Source organism: Ictalurus punctatus, chromosome 13, assembly GCF_001660625.3.
Source record: "Ictalurus punctatus breed USDA103 chromosome 13, Coco_2.0, whole genome shotgun sequence".
Lineage (NCBI taxonomy): Eukaryota > Metazoa > Chordata > Actinopteri > Siluriformes > Ictaluridae > Ictalurus > Ictalurus punctatus.
This window is the reverse complement of record NC_030428.2, coordinates 11,633,997-11,660,300: the sequence shown is the minus strand read 5'-3', so window position 1 is coordinate 11,660,300 and position 26,304 is coordinate 11,633,997. Positions and strand designations below refer to the sequence as shown.

The window sequence follows — 26,304 nt, the reverse complement described above, 5'->3', positions numbered from 1 at the left end:
CCAACTGTTTAACATTAAACCACGTTTTTATATGGCGCCCATGCCTCAGCGCGCTGGGTGTGTGTGTCTTTTTAAGCGTTGCAGTGTCACGAGAACACGTTAAATAGCTTTAAGTGAGAGGATAGGTTTAATTTTGTTTTTGTTAAAATATATATATTTATTTATATGTGGAACTGGGTGTTTTCGACAAAGTTTCAAAACGAAAATGTCTGTATATATGGATTTAAACATAATCGCCATCAGCGACAAGAAAAGGCTGCAAAACATTATAGAGACAGCTGCTCACCGTAAGTTTGCTCTTAATTAGGTTGATAGCTCTATAAGCAAAGTTAAAAATAAATATATAAAATAAACTAACTTTACTCCAGGCGCCTCAAGCCATGGCCATATTACATATGTATGTATATGTATAATGTTCACACTTAATCAAATATGAATTATATGATTTTTCAGTTGGTTACTCCACAGTTGCAATAAATTATGTAGTGGAACCCCAGCAGAAGAAGCAGGTATTATAGTGTTTCATTCCTGCTGAGTGAGTACTTGAATTTTGATTATTTAATCATGTCCTTTTAATTTTGATAATGTATCTGTTGCAGCAAATTCCTAAGCCATTGTCTGCTTCAGAGTTGTGTGAGAAACTCCCCATAGTACAGGTGATGTATTTGTTATAATTTGTTATCTGGGTGATGATGTTAATAAGCAGGGCAAGTCTTCTGATTCCTGGTTTCTGTCCTACACACACAGGGTAAATCCAGACCAATTAAAGTGCTGAACCGGTTGACGGTGGTGGCCACAGAAGCCTCTCACTTTGTAAGTTCATATGGAATGTCAAAATGTCGATCATGATATAAACAAAAAATCATTCATAATAACGATTCCTAATCTCATACTATTTTGTGACTTTCGCTTTAGAGGCCGTCCAGTGAATACAAGAACTTTGACATTTTGGCCGTGTATCCCAAAACTGAGAAACTCTTCCATGTAAGTTTCTGTCAAGTTCTTTATTGTTATACCTTATAAGGGCAAAAGTTTGTGGACACATGACTGTCCTCCATATGTGCTGGTTGAAGATCTTGTTCCAGGTTGAGTCCCCAATGTCTGCTATACAGTTCCTCCAGGATTTTGCGATGGCAGAAATGAAGGCGAAGGCAAAATCAAGCAAACTCCTTGATATTCTGAGGAGCTTTCAATTTTTCAAAATTGCCACAGATTTAGGCCAAGACACATCATTCAGCCAAAGCCCTCTTTGATTCATGTGCGCCGAACACAAGTTCAGCTCAAAGAAACATCACTACCAACAAACCAACAAACATCACTGTGAAATTCGTGCAAAACAATTTCGTGCTGTTGCAACTTCAAGTCAAATAGATTTCTGCAAGTTTTGATAAAAGCCCCAGCAAAATCAAGCAATTTTATTGCAACAGTCACAAAAACAACCCCTGTAAAATCCTGTACGGACTGGTTATAATAACCTCCACTCTTCTGGGAAGTTTGTACACTAGAGTTTTTCAGGAGAGGAGGCCTGGTGATTAGATGGAGTTCCAGTTCATCCCAAAGGTGTTCAGTGGGGTTGAGGTCAGGGTTCTTTCAAATCAACCATGGCAAACCACTTCTTGCTTGCTTTGTGCACAGGGTCACTGTCATGCCGGAACATGTTTAGGACCCTTAGTTCCAATAAAGAGGGATTTGAAATGCTATACAATGAACAACAACAACAAAAAAATGCTGTACTAGCATACGAAGATGTACAATTCTTTGCTTCAAACTTTGTGGCAACAGTTTGGGGAAGAACCACATATGGGTGTGATGTCAGGTGTCCACAAATTTTTGGCCTTAGAAGAAGATAGCACAGTACAGTATTATTCCTACTTAACACTGAGAATCCCAGTTGGCAGTATCCGTTTCCTCAGCCTTCACAGGTAGTACAGTTTAGTCATTTGGCCAGGCCCGCCCTCTAGCTAGCTTTTCTTTATCACACGACTGCTACCCGCTAGAGAGGGTGAAGGCTAACACACAAGTGTGCTTGGAGTCACATGAAGCCAGCCATCGCATCTTTTTGATCCCAGCCAGCTGAGAACACTTAAAGGAAAGGGCTTTCTGCCATCTTCTGAATACATGCGCTCACAGACGGCAGTGATTGGCTAGTGTTGCTCAGATTGACATGGGAGAGAGAGTAATAACATCCCTCCAACCCAGAGAGCACGGCCAGTTTTTCTCTCTTGGACGCCTGGCCATGGATCACTGTGACATTGTGTGTGTCGGGATTCAAACTCACAACCTTCCATCTATAAGGCAATCATGTTGCTGTGTAATCAGGCGAGGTCTGTTTAGTGAACACCTAGAACCTTAGCATTTTTCTGTCCATCTGCTTTGGAGCTGCTGATCTGTAATAGCGTTTATGCCACAACTACATACTTTGTTTTGCTGCTGTTCAGGAGCAGATTTTGAGTAGTACTGTACTGATCATATTTGGCTGTATAACAACATTCAGAGAACTTTAATGGTTACTGTGATATGAAACCGACCTAGGATACTTTTGGTTTTTAGAAACACAGGGTTTGTATGGTCATGAAAGACCTGGAAGTCATGGAATTTTAAAATAGCAATTTCCAGGCCTGGAGATTTTAGAAAAATAAATAAACCCAGAACATGTTTAGAGTGCTCTGCCTGGGTGGTCTAGAAGCACTCGTCAGTGTCAAAATGTTTGGCTAATCAAATGAAAGAAGGCGGGGCTTTACTGTTCACAGAAGCAGCGAGATGCTCCAGTTTTAAAGCGTGCGAGGTAAAATGTAAGCTAAGTAGCTCCAGTTTAAAATTTGACGACTGTTTCACAATAGAAACGTTGAACGACCAACAGTAATATCCAGGGATGCAAACATTTACGTGATTTATGTAATGTAATGCGTTATTGTCAATGTGACGAGACGAGAAAAATTAACGGAGCTGTTTTCAGTATATTAAGCAGAAGATGAAGAACGAATGTGTGCATGTTGCGAATGAATGTAATGAACGTGGTTAACCGGCTTTACTGGTAAGAAAATGATTCCTAAATCTCAGTTATCATTCTCAGACTTAATCTAGAACATGGCGAAACGTGTGGTTTTGACTTGTGTGGTTTTAGGTTGTGGTTAGGAAAAAGTCATTTAATAAAATAAATATATATTATTTGCAAATCTAGTTCTTTAACTATTTTCTTTAATCCTTTAATTCTCCTTTCTGGACAATAAACCCCCAAGTCTCTGCAAATACTGTATTTTAAACGAGTCTGTATGACCTTGTCAGGTGTGTGCTCAAAAAGTTAAAGCGATAGTTCACCTAAAAATGAAAATTCTGTTGTCATTTACTGCCCTTTGTCATTCCAAACCCAAATTTTGTTCATTTTCATAGCATAAAAGATATTTTCCAATCTATTACAGCTTCATTCCAGAAAATGGCAGATGATGGTGGTCATGAGCTTTAAAGGTGCACTATAAAAACGATTCTCTAAGTGTCCTTTGTGTCGTATGGACTGCTTTTATAGTATAGCTGTGTAAACATTCTTCAATACACACTGACCTTACTGTCGTTATTTTGGTTTAATTTCAGTTAAGATGTGCTGTGGTAAATTTTGACATGAATATTTATTCTTATTTTACACGTATACATAGACGTTTCAGGTAATGTATGGTCATGAACATTTGCCTGAAAAGTCATGGAAGTTTATTGGTAAAAATGTGTATGAACCCTGGAAACTGCATTGCGTGCTGTACTACACTGTCCTGAGATCTTAGTTTCCAAATACCACACTTGACTGAATTCCTGCGACAGCTTCCTTGAGGATTTTTCTGTATGCTGGGTACAAAATCAAGTGCAGCATTGTTGGTTCCTCAGATGTTTCTGTTAACAAAGTCTAAAATAGTTTTCTCTCATCTAGGGATATTGACATGCTGGTATAATTTGTCACATTAGAATGTAAATAAATCTCGACTCTGTAATTATTCTCTTTGTAAATGTTTTCTTTACACATTAGATTTTCATGCAGTGAAGTAGTTTAACTCTGTACATCTCTTGTTGAAACAGGCTGCCTGCATGACATATGACGTGGACATCATCTCCATAGCAACGACTGAAAAACAGCCTTTCTATTGCAAAAGGTCACCAGTAAATGGGGTTCGTTGAAATTGTAGCTCTACCACTGACTGTTGTTTAGTTGTGCTCTTACACAGTTTTATTTATAACACTCAGCATCTATTTAACAATAATAAGATTAATAGATAAGCAAAATTATACAAAGAGATAAATACAATAAAATTCAGGAGGCTTATAATTCCCTAATTGTACTCGCTTCACTGTGAACATTGATTATTCAAGGCAATCGAAAGGGGGGTGTTTTTTGAGATAAGCTACACAGCGGCCATCAGAGACTCCACCATGAAGAAATACACAATCGCAAATGCCATCAACCTAGTGGATGTGTGCAAGGGAAAGGTGATTATCTTGCAGTAAGACACAACTATGATATTTATAAAGAGTTCAGTGTTGAAGTAACTTTGGTATTTTCGCCTTCTCAGAATGTCATTCTGACGAGTGGAGTGGAGAATGTAAGAGCATTACTTCTTTATTGAAACGTTACTGTATATGCTGTGTGAAATAGACTAAGCATATAAAGAGTTCTTTTTAATTCTCAGACGCTCTCCTTGATTTTTGCATTTTAGCCCCTTGAGTTACGTGGACCATATGACATCGCCAATCTGTATCCTTTACAGTTGTTAAAGTACATACATACATACATACAGTGACTTGCAGCGGCAAGGCGTCAGGAGGCCACTGGTTTTCAATGAGAGCTGGTGGCATGAGCGACAACGACCACTGGGGACTTGACGCGTCAAAGTTGTGAAAAGTTTAACTTTATGCAAATATGGAATGACTTGGTGAGGCGACTTCCAATGAGAGTGAAGACAGTAGAGTGCATGTGAGCCGTCTCCTGCCCAATACTGTAGTGCAGAAAAGATGGAGGAAAAATTTCACAATTGGCCCCTAGGGGGAAGGGGAGGGGGCTTGTGTTAACGATGTGTGGAAAAACCTAACCCGACATCATGGGAATTCCAATTAAGTTGAGTAAAGCATTCAATAGCCTGGAATATTAGATTTTAATTATGAACCATATCAACCATGTGTGACATGACAAATAGCATACCATACCCATGATTAGCTGAGTAACCTAGATAGACATTCAGATTTGGCTGATTAAATCCTAAAATAATGCATTTCAAACATAGCTATAGTACCAGTCAAAAGTTAGGACATACCTCATCCAACTGCAGCTCTTATACAGATAGATTGCGACAATCGCAAAGAACACACGCTGCTTCTGATCTGTCTTGATGGATAAGATGCATATGTATACACTGGTGAACTTGATATACAAACGCTCTACCTCCAGAATGTTTCATTTTAGCGGCAGGGAAACTGATTTGTTGTCCCATGTGGAATGCTAGTTGCGCCACCCACTGATAAACGTCACTATAGCAACCAGTAGTAATGCCCAGTGGCAGCTTCATAGTACAGCAACTGGCGACTTGCACCGATCGAACCCGCTGCATGTGTGAACGTACAGTTGGAGTTGTATGGTATTTGAAGTCCTTTATGTATTTGGCTTGGACCTTAATTCAGAATATAGTGGGCTAGTGTTCGGTCTCTCTGAAGGGGACGCGAAAGCTGCAGTCTCCACAAACTGCCGATCCGTTATACTGCATGGAGGTAAAATTATTTGTACCCTAACTAACATCCATTTATGTATGGAATAAAATATGGCTGGTGTGCTGTTATAGTTAAATAATCAAAGCCGGGGGTGGCGTAATGTGGCCCTATGCAAAGCAGATGTCCGTTACCACTTCAAAATTGGTTATTCTCCTGTTACAGCACCTCCCGAAGTGTTTTATTCCTTTATACCACAGTGATTTGACAACAGTTTTCAATTTTTCTATTTATTGAAAATCACATCGTACCTTGTATCAGTTCATAGTAACATTTAATGTTGTGGAGCATTTTTGAAACAAGTTAGTTCTCTGGAAGTGATGCACTGATCAGCCATAACATTAAAACCACTGACAGGTGAAGTGAACAACATTAATTATTTTGTTACAGTGGCACTTGTCAAGGGGTGGGATAAATTAGGCAGCAAGTGAACAGTCAGTTCTCGAAGTTGATGTGTTGCAAGCAAGAAAATGCGCAAGCATAAGAATCTGAGCAACTTTGACAAGGGCAGATTGTCCTTTGTCTTTGCCAGAGACTTTGAAAAATTGTGATTGCTAAATGACATACGCAGTGGTTAGTACCTACCAAAAGTAGTCCAAGGAAGGACACCCGGTGAACCGGCGACAGGGTCATGGGTTCCCAAGACTTCTTGATGTGCATGGGGAGTGAAGGCTTGCCAGTATGGTCCGATCCCACAGAAGAGCTAATGCAGCACAAATTGCTGAAAAGTTAATCCTGGCTATGATAGAAAGATGTCAGAACACACAGTGCATCGCAGCTTGCTATGTAGCCACAGGTTGGTCTGAGTGCCCATGCTGACCCCCGTCCAATGCCGAAAGCACCTACAGTGGACACGTGAGCATCAGAACTGGACCATGGCGCAATGGAAGAAGGTGGCCTGGTCTGATTAATCATATTATCATGTGGACGGCCAGGTGCATGTGCATCGCTTACCTCGGGAAAGAGATGGCCCCAAGATTCACTATGGGAAGGAGGGAAGCTGCAGAGGCTCCGGGCAATGTTCTGCTGGGAAACCTTGGGTCTTGTATTTATGTGGATGTTACTTTGATATGTACCACCTACCAAAACATTGTTGCAGACCACATACACCCCTTCATGATAACGGTATTCCCTAATGGCAATGGCCTCTTTCAGCAGGATAATGAGCCCTGAAACACTGCAAAACATGTTCAGAATGGTTTGAGCAACATGAGAAAGAGTTCAGGGTGCTGATTTGGCCTCCAAATTCCCCAGATCTCAATCTGATTGAGCATCTGTAGGACGTACTGAACAAACAAGTCTGATCCATGGAGGTCCTACATCGCAGCTTCCAGGATTTAAAGGATCTGCTGCTAACGTCTTGGTGCCAGATACCACAGCACACCTTCAGAGAGTTCATGCCTTGATGAGTCAGAGCTGTTTTGGTGGCACAGGGGAACCTACACAATATTAGGCAGGTGGTTTTAATGTTGTGATCAGTGTATGTTGTAAAATGCTGCTTGTTACCGTGAAACCTCAAAGTGCAACGTTCAGCAGACCGTTAGAAAGTGCTGACACCAGAAACTCCTTCCATAAATTGTAAACAAACGTCACCTTAAGGAAAGCTTCAACATATCAACAATGATTGATTTTAATTTGTTAATTTTTAACACATTTAATTCTGTTATTATTATGTATTATGTTTAGATTAAATTAGTAATACATTATGTCCAGAATAAACACCCTGTAACTGGCTCTGCTGTCAGATGCTGTTATAGAAAATTAATCGACACCTTCTGACCGGTTCGATTCAAGTGTTCAACTGTGCTGTGGTAGTATGTGTTAAAATACCTGAATTACTTGTAGTTTTTCTTTGTTTCTATATTGCTAGTAAACTATTCGTGTACATTTATTAAAGATTTTTACTCCTGTCATGTTTCGGTTGTAATGTCAAACAAATGATGCTGCATACTATTTTCTAAACATTTATAAGAAAAATGTGTGGGGTTTTTTGTGCTTTTCCAATACAGAGACCCGTATGACAGCGTTGGGTATTATTCACATGATGATGAAGAAGAAGAAGAGCCAACCACCCATCGAGCAGCCAGAGGAAGAAACTCCAGCTGTAAAGAGGGCCAAAACTGAAACACTTTAGTTCAGATTTCAAGTTGGAACATAATAGCGGTTCATTTTTGTTTAGTCTGCCAATTGAGTTACAGTATTCATCCAGACACTGGTTTTCAGTTTTTGGGATCAGGATGTGTTTTGCCTGAACTGCTGGCTCTGTATTGATTCAGATTTGACATCATTTCTGATCCACTGATGTGTTTAATGCTTGTGGGAAAATGACACACAACAGTGATTTTGAGCATATCAAATAGATTTAAATTATGTTGTCATTAGTCCTGCAATATTTGTCAGATCTTAGCAGCAGTTTGCAAAGAGTCAGCCTGATCACTATGAGGATCAGTATCTGTTCATGAATTGCTTATCTTAATGCCTTGAAAAGAATAATAATGGAACTGATGGTGTCCTAGTTTAAGAGCTGTATTTTTGGTCAGTTATCAATAAATGTCATGGAACTACTGCAGACTTTCTAATTTCATAAGCTTGTTAATAAAACAGCAAAGCATGCCAGTAAAAAGGTTTATTCAGTACAGTTTTGCCAAAATAAGTCATATTTACAGATCAGCTTAGCCATTTATGAAAAATCAAAAGACAATGCAAGTCATGACATGAAAATTATTAAATCATTATTAAAAATACATGCACTGTCCACTTTAATATGAACACCTGGTCATTTATGCAGGTTTCCAATTAGCCAATCATATGGCAGTGGCACAATACATAAAATCATGCAGATACAGGTCAAGAGCTTCAGTGAATGTTCACATCAAACATCAGAATGAAGACAAAATGTGATCTTGAAAGTGAACGTGCTAAAGCGTTCACTCAGTCACTGGACAGCTGAAGACTGGATTGACAGGTGATTCCCCCCTTTTCAGCTGTCCTGTTTGGGTGTGACTTTAACCATGACATGCTTGTTGGTGACAAATAGGCTGGTTTGAGTATTTTAGAAACTGTTGATCTGGGAATTTCACGCATCAATCTCTAGAGTTTGCACAGAATGGAGCGAACAGCAAAAAATATATATATAAATAAATAAACATTCAGTGAGCAACAGTTCTGTTTGTCAAAATGCTCTGTTGATTAAAGAGGTGAGAGAAAAATGGTAACTCATACTGTATAATCACTCTTTACAACTGTGGCGAGCAGAAAAGAATCTCAGCATCCACAAAACATCGAGTCTTGAGGTAGATGAGCTACAACAGCAGAAGACCACATTGGGTTCCACTCCTGTCAGCAAAGAACAAGAATCTGAGGCTATCATGGATACAGACCCACCCAAACAGGACAGCTGAAAAAGGGGGAATCACCTGTCAATCCAGTCTTCAGCTGTCCAGTGACTGAGTGAATGCTTTAGCACTTTCACCTTCAAGATCACATTTTTCTTCATTCTGATGTTTGATGTGAACATTCACTGAAGCTCTTGACCTGTATCTGCATGATTTTATGCATTGTGCTGCTGCCACATTATTGGCTTTTGGATATCTGCATAAATGAGCAAGTGTACAGGTGTTCCTATTAAAGTAGACAGCATGTATATATGGCACTATCAAAAAGGCACACATTCTAAGCCCAATTTTGGTTTGGTAGGCTTTAGAGAAATCCTCAGCAATTAAAAATGCCATTAACTTGTAGTCAGGCATACTGCCAAAAAAAAACTGCACTGCAAACAATATATTTCTATAGCATTTCTTTTCAGTCTGCCTGCAACTATTAGTCGAATAATAAGTCATTATATTTCACTGCTTTCCAATACCCTTGTAAAATATTTCATATTTTCACTTATTTCCTTCAACAAGTTTGCTTACCATCCCAACTTGAATATCACCAGCCCACCTAAAAGTATCACTTTCTGTTCATGTATGGAGATCAGTTTCTGCTCAACAATGTTGTACAGCTTGTTGCTGCATCTCCCGTTTACTGTTCGATTTTATTGTGCTTATAGTTGTCTAGGATAGTTTTAGCTCCATTCTGCCACTGCAAAACGCTGTCCATGGGTGATTTACCCTCCTGCAGAAAACAAGTGTCAGAGTAAGGAAAAACATTTAACTTAATTCATTTGGCAGACAGATTTATCTCAGGAAACTTGGAAATGAGGCAGAAGCTAATCAAAGCATGTAGGTGAGCAACCGAGGTTAAGGGCTCGCAACTGTTCCATAGCCAGCACAGAGGCCTCACCATTGTGTGCAGCGGTAGCTCAGTGGTTGAGAAATTGGACTACTGATCAAAAGGTTATGAGTTCAAATTCCAGCACCACTAAGCTGTCAGTGCTGGGCCCTGGAACAAGGACCTTAACCCTCAACTACTCAGATGTATAAATGAGATAAATATAATTCACCCTGCATAAGGGTGTCTGCCAAATGCTGTAAATGTAATTGTCCAATATTACATTAACAGAACACCTGTGAGAGTTTCTCTTTTAAAAACTTCAGAATATTTAAATGAAAACTCCTGTGGCATGTCTTGTAATGAGGTCATCATTACTGAAACAGCTCTGACACAGTGCAATAGATTATGCTCACCCAAATGTCAGTAGATGGCACTGTGTGCATCCTAAACCAAATCTGCGAACACAGACACAAATATGCAGCCAGGACCAGAGTCTTTTGGTTGCGTTTTAGACTTGGATTACAATCAATACATCCATATTTCATACTGCTTATCCTACACAGGGTTCCAGGGGAGCCTAGAGCCTATCCCAGGGAACTCAGGGTACAAGGTGGACCGTGCCAACCCATCACAGAGCATGATCGCACACACTATGGACAATTTAGAAATGCCAGTTAGTCTACAATGCATGTCTTTGGACAGGGGGAGAAAACTGGAGTAAACCCCCAAAGCATGGGGAGAACATGTAAACTTCATGTATAGAGGGCAGAGACAGGACTTGAACCCCCAATCCTGGGGTTGCGAGGCAAACATGCTAACCACTAAAGCCACCTACAATCTATCAATTATTTATTTATTTATCTATCTATCTATCTATCTATCTATCTATTTATTTATTTATTTATTTATTACAAATAATAAATACAAATAAAAAACAAATATAATAATGTGAAGAACTAGGCTAAGGCTACCAAATATAGAGTAAACCTTTTCTTGGGACATATAATATTTAGACACGATCTAGTGACATCAATAGAGAAAGAATTTCCTGCACACTTAGAACTTCACATCATTTTTGAATCTGTGGAAGAAGACCTTTTTAATAAACTTACATAGTTCTTCAGTTTCGGATTGGCTCCATGCAACAGTAGCAGCTGGATAAATTTGAATCTGTTCAGCCGTACGGCATCATGCATTGGTGTATCTCCCTCCTAAAAAGCAAGAGAACATAAACATACAATGTGTCTACATTGGCAACTATTATAATGACTTTACAGAAATGGTAATTATGGCACAGACTGTCTTACTCTGTCTTTTGCGTTGATGTCGGCACCGCAGTGAATGAGATGTTCAGCACATTCATAGTGACCTGTCCTCACTGCCACATGAAGAGGAGTACTCTGGAGCTGAAATATATATAGATCAGTGTTACATTTCAGAAGATGGCAGTTAAGTGACAGATTATGAATGATGGTCCTGCCGTGTGTAATTGAACCTTGTCTTTGGCATGGATGTTGCCTTTGTGGTTGAGGAGCAGCTCGAGAACAGGCAGGCTTCCTCCACGGCAGGCCCAGTGAACAGCTGTCGCGTCAAGCTGCATAGAAACAGAACTATTGATAATCTAGTACTGTCTCATATGTAAAAAACAAACAAACAAACAAACAAAAAAAAGAGCCAGTAAACAGCTGCATATGTGTCAAATGGGGAAGCGCCCCAAAACAAGAGCAAAAACAACTAAATTAAAAGAAGCTATAAAAATATTAGGTGCATATTTAGCACAGTATCTAAATTAACAAACAAATGTGACTTTCAAATTCCTTCAGCAATAATTTCTCAGACTTCTTCACTACAGAAATAGAGAACAGAAGGTTTAAATTTAGCCACAGTTTGTCAGCAGTTAATTATGTGTTAAAATGTGTTGTAATGATAAACAAACAGAAGGTGGCATAGACTTATTGTTTAGACTCATTGACTATAACAAGCTGTATAGCTTAACACTATAACCCCTAGGCCAACCATGTGTACTTGACCCAATGCTGTCTAAGGCTGTGGTTTTCTAAGCAGGGTCTAGGAACCCTCAAGGGTCTGTGATTAATGTAGGTACGTTCATGAAACTCACAACCTACCACTATCAAAGTGATTATATTTATAGTTTAGTTCTTACAGTTATTTGCCGTTTTGACGTAACTTGTACTGCATGAGTTTAATCCAAACCCCAATAACTCAAAAACATGTAGGCCAATACATAAAATCAGCTTGGATCTAATGTGTTCTATCAGTGCAAAGTCAGAATTAAAAAGCTCCATGACTCTAATAACAAGCCAGAATATTATTATTCAATCATCTTAATGAAATAACTCTCTACCCATTGAATTTCTTTTACACTTAAAGGGGTCCCTGGCTACAAAAAGTCTGTGAACCCTTGGTCTTAGTTACCATTTGAATTATGGGTGATTGTGGAGCCTTTACTAAACATAAATTCTCTACTCATTTTTTTTTTTTTTTTTTTTTTTTACTTGCAGTAGATAAACCTCTCTTTAAGAAACAACATCTTCACCCCTCTGAGCTTTCCAATTACCATGCATTCACCATCACATCTTTCCTATCCAAGTTTTTGGATATACACGATACCCAACACTCCGTAATAGTAGGAAGTAGGAATAACAAGCATTGTGTAATTGAGTCTGTTTCCTGGATGTATCATAGTACTGAATATGTTCTAGCGAAAGTGATCGCTGACCTAATACTTGGACTGGACAGCGGATATGTTGCTGTTTTTGGTACTATTGGATCTAGTTGACCATAGCATTCTAATGGACAGATCTTGCCTTAGATTTAAGTTTTACTTCACAGATGGTTACCAGTTTTTTGTATCAGAGCCTAAATGAGTGTCCCAAAATTATTTTTTGCACCATCACTCCTTATTTTTCTCTCTTAATACACAGCTCCTGTCACATGTAAATCATATAAAATGTCAGCATTTCAGTCTACAATAATGATTCACACTTGTCCACTTGAATTTGTCCAGATTCAGCAGCAGAACCATGAAAATAGACCTTAGTCAAAATAGTCAAAGAACTGAGAGTTTTGATGAAAATAAAGTTTTAATAAAACAGAAATATTGATGTTGGATACCAAGTCTGTTCAAACTAAGGTTGCTGATTTCACCCTACAGTTTGAGGGCTATTTTGTAAAACCTAAAGCTACAGTTAAGGACATTTTTGCAACCCTAGAGACTATAGAAGTCTTTAAATTCAGAGTAAAAATGTCCTTTGTATTCAACTTGACCTATTCGTTGTTATTGGGTAATTTTTCTTGCTCAGTATATGTTTCAAGATTTGTAGTAATTAATTTAGATGTAATTAATCAGCTGTACATGTTTTGACCTCCTTATTTTTTTATATGCATAGCTCAAAAATGAAAAGTGGCATATAAATACTTGTTTTTAAATGATTATTTAAATGATAAAAGATTAGAGGTAGTAATGGATAGATGGGAAATGCATTTGCTTTCTGGAGAACCGTTTTTTTTTTTTTTTTTTTCTTCCCACTAACACCTAAGCTGTTATCACACCAAGTAACAGCACAGTGAAAATGACAGGCCTTGAATAGCAATGTGCTAAGCATTTGAAATTGTGCAGTGCGTCGTGTATAAACATTTATGAATTTTTCCACTTATGGGAAAAAATGGAGATGACATGTTTCTTATTGAATTCATTCTAATTCAGAATCCAATTAACTTATTCATTCCATCATGAAATACTGTCATTTTTGTGACACCAAATTTGGAATCACCAACTAAAACACCAACAATGTTGAGACATATTTTTTAACATCAGATTTGAATTGTACCTTATCCTTGTTTTCAATTAAAGCCCCAGTTTCCAGCAGTCTCCTCACAATTTCCACATTCCCCTGAGAGCACGCTCTGTGAAGAACTGTGCACTTGAACTACAAAAAAAGAGACAGAGTGTGATGATCATCTCTGCAGGAGTCCGAAATGCTTAACAGTCTGAATGAAATACGGGGTTTGTTTCAGAACCCACACTATCACATGTGTTTGGGTCCGCACGCCTGGCGAGATAACTCTCAACCATTGGTAATTTGTTGTCCACTACTGCTTTCAGAAAGTCATCTTCATCAGCAAAATCAGACTGTGGGAATAATAATCAAACTTTAATGAAGGTTTTACTAAGATCAATTGCAATTATAGATGTACTATAAGTTCCCACCACTATCTCAGGTGCTGGCTGTTGTTTGTGCTCAGAGATCTGACTCATTTTCCTCCTCTGCCTCACTTCCAAAATCTTCTGGAAGTCATGGTTTAGTTGGTTCACTTTGTTTGACTGCAAAAGCAAGCAAATGAAATGTAAAATTTCATCAGATTTTCCTTTACTACTGTATATACAGTATGAGAGGTGATTGGTGCCTCAATGACCTTGTTTTAAATCAATATTCCTAATGGATTTTGACATTTCGACATACCGTTGAGATTTCATAGTCACTGTCAAGCTTACTGTTGATCCTCAACTCATCTTTTCTTTCTTGGCAGATGGATTTCTCATATTCACCTGATAGACATTCCCGTTTTAAAGCGTCAACTCCTTCGTTGATGCCAAAACTCTTGCCAGCAACCTTAAAAAAAAAAAAAACACCTTGAAATTGGATAGGTTTGGATACATGTAATTTTCAATATACGCAAATGGAGGCAGTGGAGATTATTGCTTCAATAATTGAAATATAATTGCATCAATTAGTATATCTTGACACTTCAGATCAGATCATAAATGTGCAGTCAAGCCAGAGCAGATGTTCAGTCATTTGAATTCTTGATGCATTGTTTCTTTCAGAGACTGCTTGGACTGCAGGATTTAAGATCTCAATTAGTCAAGAAGATTTCAGCATGTTAATGAGCATGCTAATCAGTAACATCAAATCGAAAAGTCTATACACGGAAAACATGAAATGTAAAACTGGTTATTTCTGAATCTTTAGTTGTTTTAGCAGTGGTAAATAGCTCTCATGCACCTACCTCTAGAACATCTGACACTCCCATGTGTGCTATCTAGTAAGAATGTAAGTCCAATGAACTACTGATTGCCCCTGAGTCACATAAGCTGCTGTGTGTGTCCAAGCATGGAACCTCATATATATATATATATATATATATATATATATATATATATATATATATATATATATATACACACTATATGAATTCGGTCCTGTCTTTCCCTACTCAAAATTAATCTTATTTTACATGCTTGTTTGCTTCTTTGGTTTCTTGTCTTGCATTACTACTAGGCTAGTAGCGGCGATAAAGAAAGGTTACTTGTAGCCTCTTTGGATTGAGTCAGCAGTGAATTATCTAGGACTTAACGAGTCACAGGTGTGCTTAACCTTTGTGTCTGTTACGATTTCCCCTCACACTAGCGCAGGAGCACGCAGCTCGCTCCGAAGCTTGATGCATGAGTGCATGCTTTCAGGGTTTGACAGTGACATTGACTTTTTGTTTACTTTTAATACGTGTGCATTTGTTATGATTTCTATCCTGTCTCTGCCCCTCTATTGTCATTGATTGTTTCCTGTATGACTCAGCATTGTTTTCAGCTGTTTTGTGTTTCACTCCTGATTACGTTTGTTATTTAAACCCTTCGTGTGTCTCTATGTGTTGCGAAGTATTGAGTGTTATCACTGTGACACGCATTTGGTCCGTATAGTGGTGGGCAGCGCGAGGCTTGGTGGAACACTGAAGCAGTTGAAGCAAATGTGCCGTATTGTGTCGAGGCTTCGAAACAATCCGACACCCTACAGCTAGTGGTCACTTGCAGGTGTTGCTCTGAAACAACCTTGACAACGATTTAGACAAGTGTCGACTGGTGCACTGCTGTCTTGGGTTCGAATCCTGGGTGAAGTGTGAATGTCTACATTGTTAAAAATGAGTGGGTTTTTTTATTGTTGTGTTTTTTTATTGAGTTGAGTTTTTAACATTTGTCTACAACTACACGAGCTTGATTTTGTACACCTCATTGTGAATAACTAGGTTATTTTGGTCATGAAAATGAAGATTAATGAATGCAAAAAAAATCTCTCTCGCCTATGTAATAACATCTGGCCATATCTTCTTTATTTTTATTAGGAAATTTGATGGGATTTCACATCAGCTGATTAACTAGGCTTCCTGAGGCGAGTACTGACCATGGATCAGCATAAACACTATCGAATCAATTCAGTTTTCTAAACCTACATAATAAAACCGATCAGAGAACAGTTCAAATTATTTATTTAACAATGGTTCATTGGTTCACCTGGAGATCAACAACCGCTAGTGGCGAACCATGGAAATTTCGAAACAGTAATGACATAACGAAGCCTCGTTTGTAACAAAAGATGCGCAAAAGGTTTTAAAACTTCATGTAGCAGTGTTTTGAAAGCGCCCACCACTAGGCCATGTTTCCATGTTTCTGCGGCATAGTTTTGATCCTGTTCTCGTCCTCACTTTTCGATTCTGTTTTGTCTCGTTTATACCCTTTGCGATAACCTGACCATTTGCCTTTTTGACCACGCCTATGTCTCATGTTTTGGATTTGTCTGCCTATCTTTAATAAAGCTCTTATCTGCTCTTGATAATGATATTATCTTTATTGGTCACATACATTACAACACAGTTAAATTCTTTTCTTTGCATATCCCAGCATGTTAGGAAGTTGAGGTCAGAGTGCAGGGTCAGCCATGATACAGCACACCTGGAGCAGAGAGGTTTAAGGGTCTTGCTCAAGGGCCCAACAGTGGCAGCTTGGCAGCTTGAGCCCCTGACCTTCCGATCAGTAACCCAGAGCCTTAACCGTCAAGCCACCACTGTCCCTTGCACCACTTGTGTCCGTCTCAGCCTCCATTATGTGACAGTGTCATATGCCGTTTTTACAAGTACATGCTGTACTGCAGTCTAAACCAAGGATGTGGGCATGTGAAGGCCTTAACCAATAACGGAATGAAACGATAAACAGTTTGGATTAATGAAGTGGATATCAAACAGCATACAAATCACATCTGACTTCATATTCAGTACCATAAACTTTCAATGTCGCAATATTGAGATACATTATAACCATTAAACTTGATATTTTGTTTCTGAAGAATGGCATTGAAAACAACACTGATGTTTGGAAATGGGACTGTGAGTGTGTTGCTTTCTCATTCACACTCAACCCAAGGGAGTGATAGTCTTGTCTTCCTGATTTTGTTTCCATTCCAGTTGTAGTCACTTATGAGCTCTCTCAGGCACCACACAGCACACAACATACACCTTTTAATTTAACCCTTACAGTCATGACACAGCCATTTCATTCTTCTCCTGGAGCCTTTTAGTGTAATCAGTAATATTGAAGACACCTTTGTATGATGCTTTTGAGTCTACAACTGATGCAAAAAATAAATAAAATAAAAAATCTTCATTCTTACTGATGCAGGTGCAGTAAGATCACTACTACTTAAATCATTCAAATTAATTTAACAGGAAACTAAATAATATTATCATAATAAGTAACCATAACCAATAAGGAAGCCATTTTATGTTAATTTTCGTGTTTTCAGGTTTCTGCATTGTTATTCCAAATCCAGGATAAAAGTATTAATATATTAAATGGCCACTGCGTATTTTATCATAACAGAATTTTTGTTTTGCAGCTATATTATTTTCTAATTCCTAAATATCTGTTGCATTATTTGTATATATATATTTGTTGGTACAGTATTCTGATGCTTTGTCATAAACTGATACACATCTCTATCCAATCACAGGTTTGTTTGTTTTTTGTTTGTTTGTCTTTTCAAATTTTCAAATGTAGTTTTTTATTGAATGTTTCATGTGAAAATCTCAAAGAATAACAATATTTTCCATCCTAGTGGTATAAAAACTCTGTATGCCATAACAGATTCACTTATATACACTTACAGTTAACTTTGTTAAATCTCTACACTTCTGATTAATGCCATTGTTTTACATACTATTTTGAATGCAAGAGACAGTTTGGATAGGTCAAGCTGTGTCAAAGCATTAATAATAAATGTTAAGGGCATAATTAATTTTATTCACAGACCATCACAATGCTTTGAAAAACACAACACGTGTGCATAACTATCTGTTTCTGGTATGAAATGGGGTGAAATCCAATGAAAAAGTGTATTTAATGGTATTTTGTATTATAGTCACTGGGAAAAATAACGATTTAGGGTTGTTGTTTTTTTGTAACACGTTCCAGTATTGTTCAATAACTCATAAATAACTATACAAGGACCAAGCAGGAATGAGTGAGTAGTACAATATTAACACCTAAGTCACTCATATTGACTTCTAATGAAATACTGGGTAATTACTCAGTAAGTAATAATAAACTACTGGTTCGTTATGTTCATGATGAACTATCAAGTCATATAAATCTCTAACTATGCATTAACCAGTAATCACTTCAACTCCTCAAATGCTGTCTTACTGAAGAACTACTAGCTGATACAAAGTAGCCTAACTGAAGTTACAACAATTTAATTTTCTTTGACCTTTTGTAGTTCTAAACATAAAAAAGCATGCTCCAAGGAGCCAGAGGTCAGCATACCTCTGTGTTCACAGCTGATCCATTTCAACTCTCTTTGAAACTTGTATGTGGTTGTATGAGCCAATCTGCACATTGACCCACAAGGAGACTCTGCTAGTGTCTAATAGAATTTCTTTCATCACATTTTTCTTTTCTGCAGATGTAAGTGTGTCTGTGTTCCTTCTGAGTAATTACAATCACAAAGAGATGAATATGCTCACATGAATATATCACTCTGTGTATATGTTTAATGTACACAGTCTTTGAAATACTGTATCTTTTCCAATTTTACCAAATGAGTCAGCAATTTGTATATGTTAGGTAATGACTGAAGTGTTTGTGTGTCCTTCCTCAGGAGTTAAGGCTGTTAATGGGTAATTGCATTTTGTTACTAAGTATTAATTTGCCATATTTGTAGTTTACTGTAAACCTACAATCAAAATTTCAAAAATGTTTGGACACTGTGTAAAATATAAATGAAAACAGAATGCAATGATTTGCAAATTTCATAAACCCATATGTTATTCATAATAGAACATAGAAAATATATCAAATGTCCAAACTGAGGAAATGGACTTTTTAAGGGAAAAAATAAGGTAATTTTGAATTTGATGGCTGCAGCACATCTCAAAAAAGTTGGGACAGGCGCAACAAAAGGCTGGAAAAGTAAGTGTTACTAAAAAGAAACAGCTGGAGGTTAATTGGCAACAGGTCAGTAATGGGATTGGGTATAAAAAGAGACTTTCAGAAGTAAAATCATTACTCATTTAATTTTTTATCAGTTAAATACATTTAGTTTTGACTTCGTAATAATGAATACAATTAAAAGTAGCAATTTTATTTTAAACTCACTCATATTGACTACTAATGAAATACTGGGTAATTACTTTTTGGTAATTACTGACATTTTGGCTGGATACTTCCACGTTTATCTATACATATACATATCTACACATATCATCTATACTTAATTATAATTTTTCAGTGCTTTGTCCACCCCTGCTCATTACTAATTACTACTTAGCTAGTAGTTCTCCAGGAAATACTTATTTATTATTGCTTACTTCATGACAAACTACCAAACCATACTGAGGACTTAGTCTGTCTTCATGCACTAGTGGTTAATAGTAGGTGTTAGAGAGTACTATTCCTTCCTGCTAAGTCCCTGCACAGCTAGTATGAGTTACTGAGCATCACTGTGAAGTGTTTCCTTTTTTCTCCTCATCTGTATCTTTTTATCAATATAGGTTATTATATATACAGTATAATGATCTCTCTCTCTCTCTCTCTCTCTCTCTCTCTCTCTCTATATATATATATATATATATATATATATATATATATATATATATATATATATATATATATATATATATATATATATAAATGTCTTTGAACAATATTTATGTTATCAGTAGCTATTGATTCTTTATACTGCTTTGAATTAATTTGTCTTCATGAAGATTTGTATTTTGAATGAATGTTGGAGCACTTTTTAAGGCCAAGCACTTTTTAATGTCCTTGTTCTGAATGAGATTCTTCTTGAGGAAAAACAGCATTTTGTTTTTGCTTTGCTCTGAATATTTTGTTTGCCTGACCCTAAGAGTGGCAGCAATAATCGTCATTATGCTGCGGATCATTTGCAGCTGCTTCCTCCTCCTGCTGTGCTACGTACTGATACACAAGTTTGCTGTGAAGGGAAGCAGCAAATGCAAAACACAAGATGTTTAAGGTGCTGTGTGCGAGACACCTCTGTGGGCTGTTCTCATGCCTCGGACAGCTGCGGCCGTGTGTGTGTTTGTGTGTGTGTGCTGTGTGTGTGTGTTTGTGTGTGTGTGTGAGAGAGAGAGAGCGAGAGAGAGAGAGAGTGTGAGAGTGTGTGATGTGGAGTGCAGAACATTTGGAGGCTCCTGCTGAGAAGATTCGGTGAGGTGTTTTCTTACTGATTTATCCAGTGAAAGGCACATGTGAGCCATGAATCTGTCGTCACACAGAGCTGCTACAGCATGCCTTTCTCAAGATTAATATGGAATATGGATACAGATAGAGGTGCTGACATGGCAGAGGAAACACACCAAGACCATTAGTGAAGTTTTTATCAAAGGACATATAGGTGTGTGTAGGTGTGTGTGTGTGTGCCTATATATATATATATATATATATATATATATATATATATATATATATATATATATATATATATATATATATATAAATCAATTATCTTTACAAGCCCGTTGGTTTCAGTGAGCTGACCATTAGCATGCGCTTGGGGCCTATGGCGAGGTTATCATAGCTGACAACTGTCAGTGATTAGTGTCAAACCTCCCTTTCAACACTAATGAGAGTAACTGCTGCTGTCTCCTCGTTTATTCATTTAATTTATTCACCGGCCAGACACTTTTTCATTATTAGCAAGCAAAGAGCTGATGTCTTAATGAGCTGCTGGAGTGTAGTGAGATTAAACTTTGGAAGAGAGTCACTCAGTGGATACTAATGAATTCAATTCAGGATTGTACGGCTTAATAGGAAAACAATATTTCTCAGTAGCAACATATTAACATGAATTTAACAGCCTCTCAAAAATCTATACACTTCATAATTGCCAGTCCTGCACAAAGAATTCCCTTGTCATATGACTTACCTTAACAAAATCCAGCTCATTGTCTTTACCAGAAAATAAAGCCAAGGAGTGGCGTTCCATCAGTGTCCCAGACCGGTCACACCTGAAAATCGACAAAACATTAGTTCTACTGCATAACATTAAGATAGAAGCCACATAATACAGTGTAAACAACTATCAGTGTAAAACTGTTTTACTTTTTCATTGTAACACAAAAGTGTTTTGTTGTTGTTTTGCTTGTTTTTTTCTGAGCATATTTCAAGATTGCAGATTTACCTTTTCAGCTGCTTTTGTTAATAATCCAAATTTTTGCACATTTAATATGATTCACATAATCCCACTTGAGTTAAGCTCACTGGAGGGCACACAGCAGAGGTGCTGCTATGTGTGGTTATGTTTATTAATGAGGGAATTGCTTAGAAGACAAATGTGCCCATCATTTCTACAACAGGCTTATTCATTTATTCCAGAGCACACGGAATATCAGTGACGCGCATAAAAGCTACTGTTGCAAAGTACAGATACACAAGAAATGCTTGGATCAGCCATTTCCTCTTCATATGCAAACTTGTACATCATATGCTATGTGTAGCATCCAGGGAAAAATGGAAATTGAAATAGATCACAGTAGGAATTAGATCACATGCAAACTGATAAACTGTTTAATTTTTTTTTTTTACTTGATTACTACATCATAAGCATTTTTGGAAGGAATTAAGTATTATTTTACAATATCCTACATCATTTATTTTATATTGTGATGATTCAGGATGGTGATATTATGATAATTAAAGTCACATAGGCCTACAGATCTGTTACATTCATAGCGAATAGTGAAAGCTTGGCATGTGGCAATGTGTCAGTAATTAAACATGGTCAGTTTTTGGATCTGAGCTTTACCATATTGGGTAGTTTTATAGTAAAGAAAAAACAAAGAAAACTACTATGAGGTGAAATTGAAGGCAGAAAGCTGTTCAAGGTGTCAGATTGCAGGGTAAAAATGCAGCCTAATGATACTAAGGCATTTAGTTAGATCTTGACCCAGTTTCCCAAAAGCATTGTAAAGTTAAAATCATTCTAACTGGTAGAAATGTTGTCACCAGTGCACAATGTTTAAGTGATTAGTTTGAGCTTTATCTTAGGCACATCACTATGTGCATTTTTACAAACGGACATGACCTTAGTATTCTTGAGGTGTTTAGGTCTTCCTGTTAAATGTATTCCTTCACTCCAGATTGTCTTCACCAGTTATACCCTTTATTGATGGTCTTCTATGATTGGTTCGGTTGTTTGCTATTTCTAAGCTCACCAGTGCATCACTGCTTCTACACAATGTACCAAACAGTACATTTTTAACACACTTAACGGTTTGGCACTGTCAGTTTATTGTAATATTTAGCTATATTTTCACTATCAGGACAGTGTTTAAGGTTCAGTACTAATGACCAGAAGATTGAATATTACTAGTGCTGCTTCACTTGTTTAAAGGCATCACCCAGATGAACAAAAAGTATGTATATGATAACACTACTTTAATGGAATTGATTACTTTGGCTAATAATTTTCAGAACAGCGACACATACAGAAGTGACATTTGGAAAACAACTGTACTACTTTTGCCGGCTCTCTTATGTATGAACTAATGATACAGTGTGCAGCCATTATGATCCATTACCATTACCCATATAAATATATATATAAAATAATATTTATATAATATAATGAAGGTAATCTGCACATAAACACAATGCCCATTGTTTTGCTTCAAATTGGCTTGAGTAGGCTACTGAGACAAAATAATTACATCACAGTGCAGTTACTAATGGGCTGCACTGTACTACACCCTTATTCTACTTTCTTGTTCACTTTGTGCATGCAGTGTTAATGCTAAATCGAATGGATTGATTTTACATGATGTTATATTTCAAGCATTGCTTACCTTAAAAGCTCAAAGATCGTGAAAATGCCCCTTCAGTGAAGCAAGCTGTATGCTGTGATGTTTTTTCTCTTGGGTTTTACCAAGGTCTCTACTGTGGCTCACACACACACTGAAAGCACAGGCACTTATGGTGATGTCCTTGCATCTGTGAGTCAGATTCTCTCCCACCCACCAAATCTTTGAGGCAGCACTTTTTTTTAGCCTTGACACAAGCTGTGTGAATCTTGAACTTGCTGATCCTCATTTATCATCAGTGCTGTCAAAGGCAAGTGCAGCTAGGTGTGGTGATTAATAACTTTTTTTAATCTGCTCTAGTTTTTAATGTTGTTTTAAATAATTTTTGAACCCAAAACCTAGCTGACATAGAAATAGTAAATCTGAATATATGTAAAAAGATGATGTGCAGCAAATTATCCTTGCTATTCAGTGTTATTTTAAGGGATCCTATCCAATTTGTCAGAATTATGATGCCTCTTTCCTTCCCATGAAAGGTCTATTATGCAGGATAGGATTATATTAGTATGAAAATAATTATAAAATTGTATGCTGGGTTGCAGTTTCTATTTTTATTCCCGTAAAGACATCTGAATTTATGCTTAGATTTCTAAAAAAGAGTGTTTCTCACAGCTGCTAAGGGGTAACCATATCTCGCTTTCAGCCTGTTCCCCCACAGTCCCGGTCCCACCCAACAAACACATTAGAGGAATGAAGACCATGTCCTGTGTGCTGTGCTTTTCAAGCACCACTTGTGGTGATTCATTAAAAAGTCGGATTTGGACATCACTCTAATCATCACTGTTGCTATTGTCTTTGATTTAAAGTAACTGAGCAGAAGTGGGCCTCTATATATAATTTATACAGTGACCTCCACTAATATTGGCACCCTTGGTAAATATGAGCAAAGAACGCTGTGAAAAATTGGATTTATTGTTTAACCTTTTGATCTTTTGTTCAAAAAATTCACAAAAATACTCTGCTCTCATGGATAGCAAACAACTGCAAACAAAACACAGGTTTATAAAAAATTTTTTTTTTTAAAAACAATCTTTGTTAAATATAGGTGTGCAACAATTATTGGTACCCCTATGAATTCATATGAGAAAAATATATTTGAAGTATATTCCCATTGATATTTGACATTTTTTAAAGTACACCTGAGTGACTAGGAACAGGAAATTGTTCAACCATGACTTCCTGTTTCACAGAGGTATAAATATGAGGTAATACATACACACACGTATCCATTATCCATCCATCTTCTACCGCTTACTCCTTTTCGGGGTCACGGGGAACCTGGAGCCTATCCCAGGGAGCATCAGGCACAAGGCGGGGTACACCCCGGACAGAGTGCCAATCCATCGCACACACTACGGACATTTTTAGACGCACCAATCAGCCTACCATGCATGTCTTTGGACTGGGGGAGGAAACCGGAGTACCCAGAGGAAACCCCCGCAGCACGGGGAGTACATGCAAACTACGCACACACATGGCCCCAGCAAGACCCTGGACCCTGGTGGTGTGAGGCTAACGTGTTAACCACTAAGCCACCGTGTGCCCCACGTATCCATTATATATACACGTATCTAGTGAATCAATATGAGGGTGTGTTTGTTCATAGAGACTTTAATGCACTTCTGTAAGTCTCTCTCTGGATAAGGACGTCTGACAAATACCATAAATGTAAATGCAAATGTAAATGAAGCCTAATAATTTCTATTTTAACTGCTACTGCAATATGCATATGTGTATACTATTAAGGCTTTATGGTTATAATTCTAATATATTTAGCTTATTTGATAATGAAGATGTAGCATGTAATAAACGTTTTAGAGCTCTTAGAGGAATAGTCCAACATTTTCCTCAACCGGATCTCTATCTACTGCATCTGTAGCAGATGTGTAAGATAATTTAAATAATTATTGCAAAGCCATGCTAAGAAGACTATGAAAAGAAATAGATCTATAATTAGAAATATACTTTTTAAGCATTTGGCAGACTTACAAGTGAGGCAGTATGCAATTGATTTTAACAGCAGTAGTCATAGGATTAAAACTCACTGTTTTAAAAAAATAAGATTAAAAAGTACAGAACTGGATATGGAATGTTTCTTATCATAAGAAATATTTGGTTCAAAGAAGAAAATGTACCTATTGTCTTGCAGTACAACACTTCCATTTTCCAATATGTGCTATGGAGATTAATTGTGACTGTGCACTTAAATGCAAAGGGAAGGGTTCTGGCCTCACAGCTCTAGGGTCCTAGGTTAGAGCCTGAGCTTGGGTTACTGTCTCTGCAGAGTTTCACACTGATTCGAGCTGACTGAAAGACTTCAGTAACTCAGATAACCGCTCTGTACAACTGTGGTGAGCTGAAAAGCATCTCAGAATGCAAACAAGTCGGACCTTGAGCCAGATGGACTACAGCAACAGAAGACCTCATTGGGTTCCACTTCTGTCAGCAAAGAACAGAAAGCTGAGGCTGCAGTGGGCACAGACTCACCAAAACTGTAACGTTCAAGACTGGAAAAATGTAGCCTTGTCTGATGAATCTCAATTTCTGCTGAGGTACACAGATGGTGGAGTCAGAATTTGACGCCAACAGCATGAATCCATGGACCCAACCTGCCTTGTGTCAACAGTCCACGTTGGTGAAAGTGGTGTAATGTAAAGTACTTTTAAGGCAAGACACATCAATCATTTTTCACATTTTTGGATGTACATGTCTACATGTCATACAATCTACATGTCTTCTCTTCTCAAAACTCGACAGTAATCTGTTTAATGTACTGTTTTTGTCCAACACATTATCTGAAAGTTAAAAAGTTGAAAGCTTGCCACAACCACATGATGCCACATCTCCATGTCATTATGATATCCATTCTATTTTCTTTTATAAACTCTATAAACCACAATTGCTAATGTGGAAATACATGAAATAATGTGTTTTAAACTCAAAACTTTTCTTAAAATCAGATTTTAATTTGTTCAAAAGCAAAAATCCCATTTTGTAGATGAGCTGCATTCATGAATTTTTACAAAGGCATTCCTGTTACTGTCTAAAAGCTTAATACAGAGACATTTCTCAAAATGTTACTTAGATGTAGGATAGATTTCCCACAGAAAATGGTATTAAAACAGTTTTTACAATAGTCCATGATTATTATTATTATTATTATTATTATTATTATTATTATTA

General features: G+C 37.4%; 2 protein-coding genes across 3 annotated transcripts; one reads left to right on the top strand and one right to left on the bottom strand.

Annotated features, from left to right (window-relative positions):
- Window positions 1-17: 17 nt before the first annotated feature.
- Window positions 18-8,304, top strand: rpp30 (ribonuclease P/MRP 30 subunit). Its single transcript, XM_017484326.3, has 11 exons — window positions 18-287; window positions 454-509; window positions 600-656; window positions 748-813; window positions 916-984; window positions 4,063-4,152; window positions 4,354-4,470; window positions 4,554-4,583; window positions 4,698-4,735; window positions 5,663-5,742; window positions 7,749-8,304. The coding sequence occupies exons 1-11, from the start codon at window positions 206-208 to the stop codon at window positions 7,871-7,873; spliced, it is 810 nt and encodes a 269-aa protein (XP_017339815.1). The 5' UTR covers window positions 18-205; the 3' UTR covers window positions 7,874-8,304.
- Window positions 8,305-9,620: 1,316 nt separating this feature from the next.
- Window positions 9,621-23,264, bottom strand: ankrd1b (ankyrin repeat domain 1b (cardiac muscle)). Of its 2 annotated transcripts, XM_017482922.3 has the most exons (11): window positions 23,107-23,264; window positions 21,189-21,270; window positions 14,439-14,588; window positions 14,186-14,299; window positions 14,000-14,107; window positions 13,806-13,904; window positions 11,450-11,548; window positions 11,262-11,360; window positions 11,067-11,165; window positions 10,368-10,409; window positions 9,621-9,855 (listed from the first exon to the last, which is right to left on the bottom strand). In XM_017482922.3, exons 2-11 carry the CDS (start codon window positions 21,246-21,248, stop codon window positions 9,763-9,765), a joined length of 963 nt encoding a protein of 320 aa, XP_017338411.1. In that variant the 5' UTR covers window positions 21,249-21,270; window positions 23,107-23,264; the 3' UTR covers window positions 9,621-9,762. The 2 variants fall into 2 exon arrangements, with proteins under 2 accessions (XP_017338411.1, XP_017338412.1); XM_017482923.3 differs by lacking the exon at window positions 10,368-10,409.
- Window positions 23,265-26,304: the final 3,040 nt, after the last annotated feature.

Coding starts and splice junctions, on each gene's coding strand:
- rpp30 (XM_017484326.3), top strand. CDS start 206: ATGTCTGTATATATGGATTTAAACATAATCGCCATCAGCGACAAGAAA. Junction 4,584..4,697: donor TGACGAGTGGAGTGGAGAAT/GTAAGAGCATTA, acceptor TTTGCATTTTAG/CCCCTTGAGTTACGTGGACC. Junction 4,736..5,662: donor CCATATGACATCGCCAATCT/GTATCCTTTACA, acceptor TTCAGAATATAG/TGGGCTAGTGTTCGGTCTCT.
- ankrd1b (XM_017482922.3), bottom strand. CDS start 21,248: ATGGAACGCCACTCCTTGGCTTTATTTTCTGGTAAAGACAATGAGCTG. Junction 14,300..14,438: donor GTGACTATGAAATCTCAACG/GTATGTCGAAAT, acceptor TTGCTTTTGCAG/TCAAACAAAGTGAACCAACT. Junction 10,410..11,066: donor ATCCGAAACTGAAGAACTAT/GTAAGTTTATTA, acceptor CTGTGTTCGCAG/ATTTGGTTTAGGATGCACAC.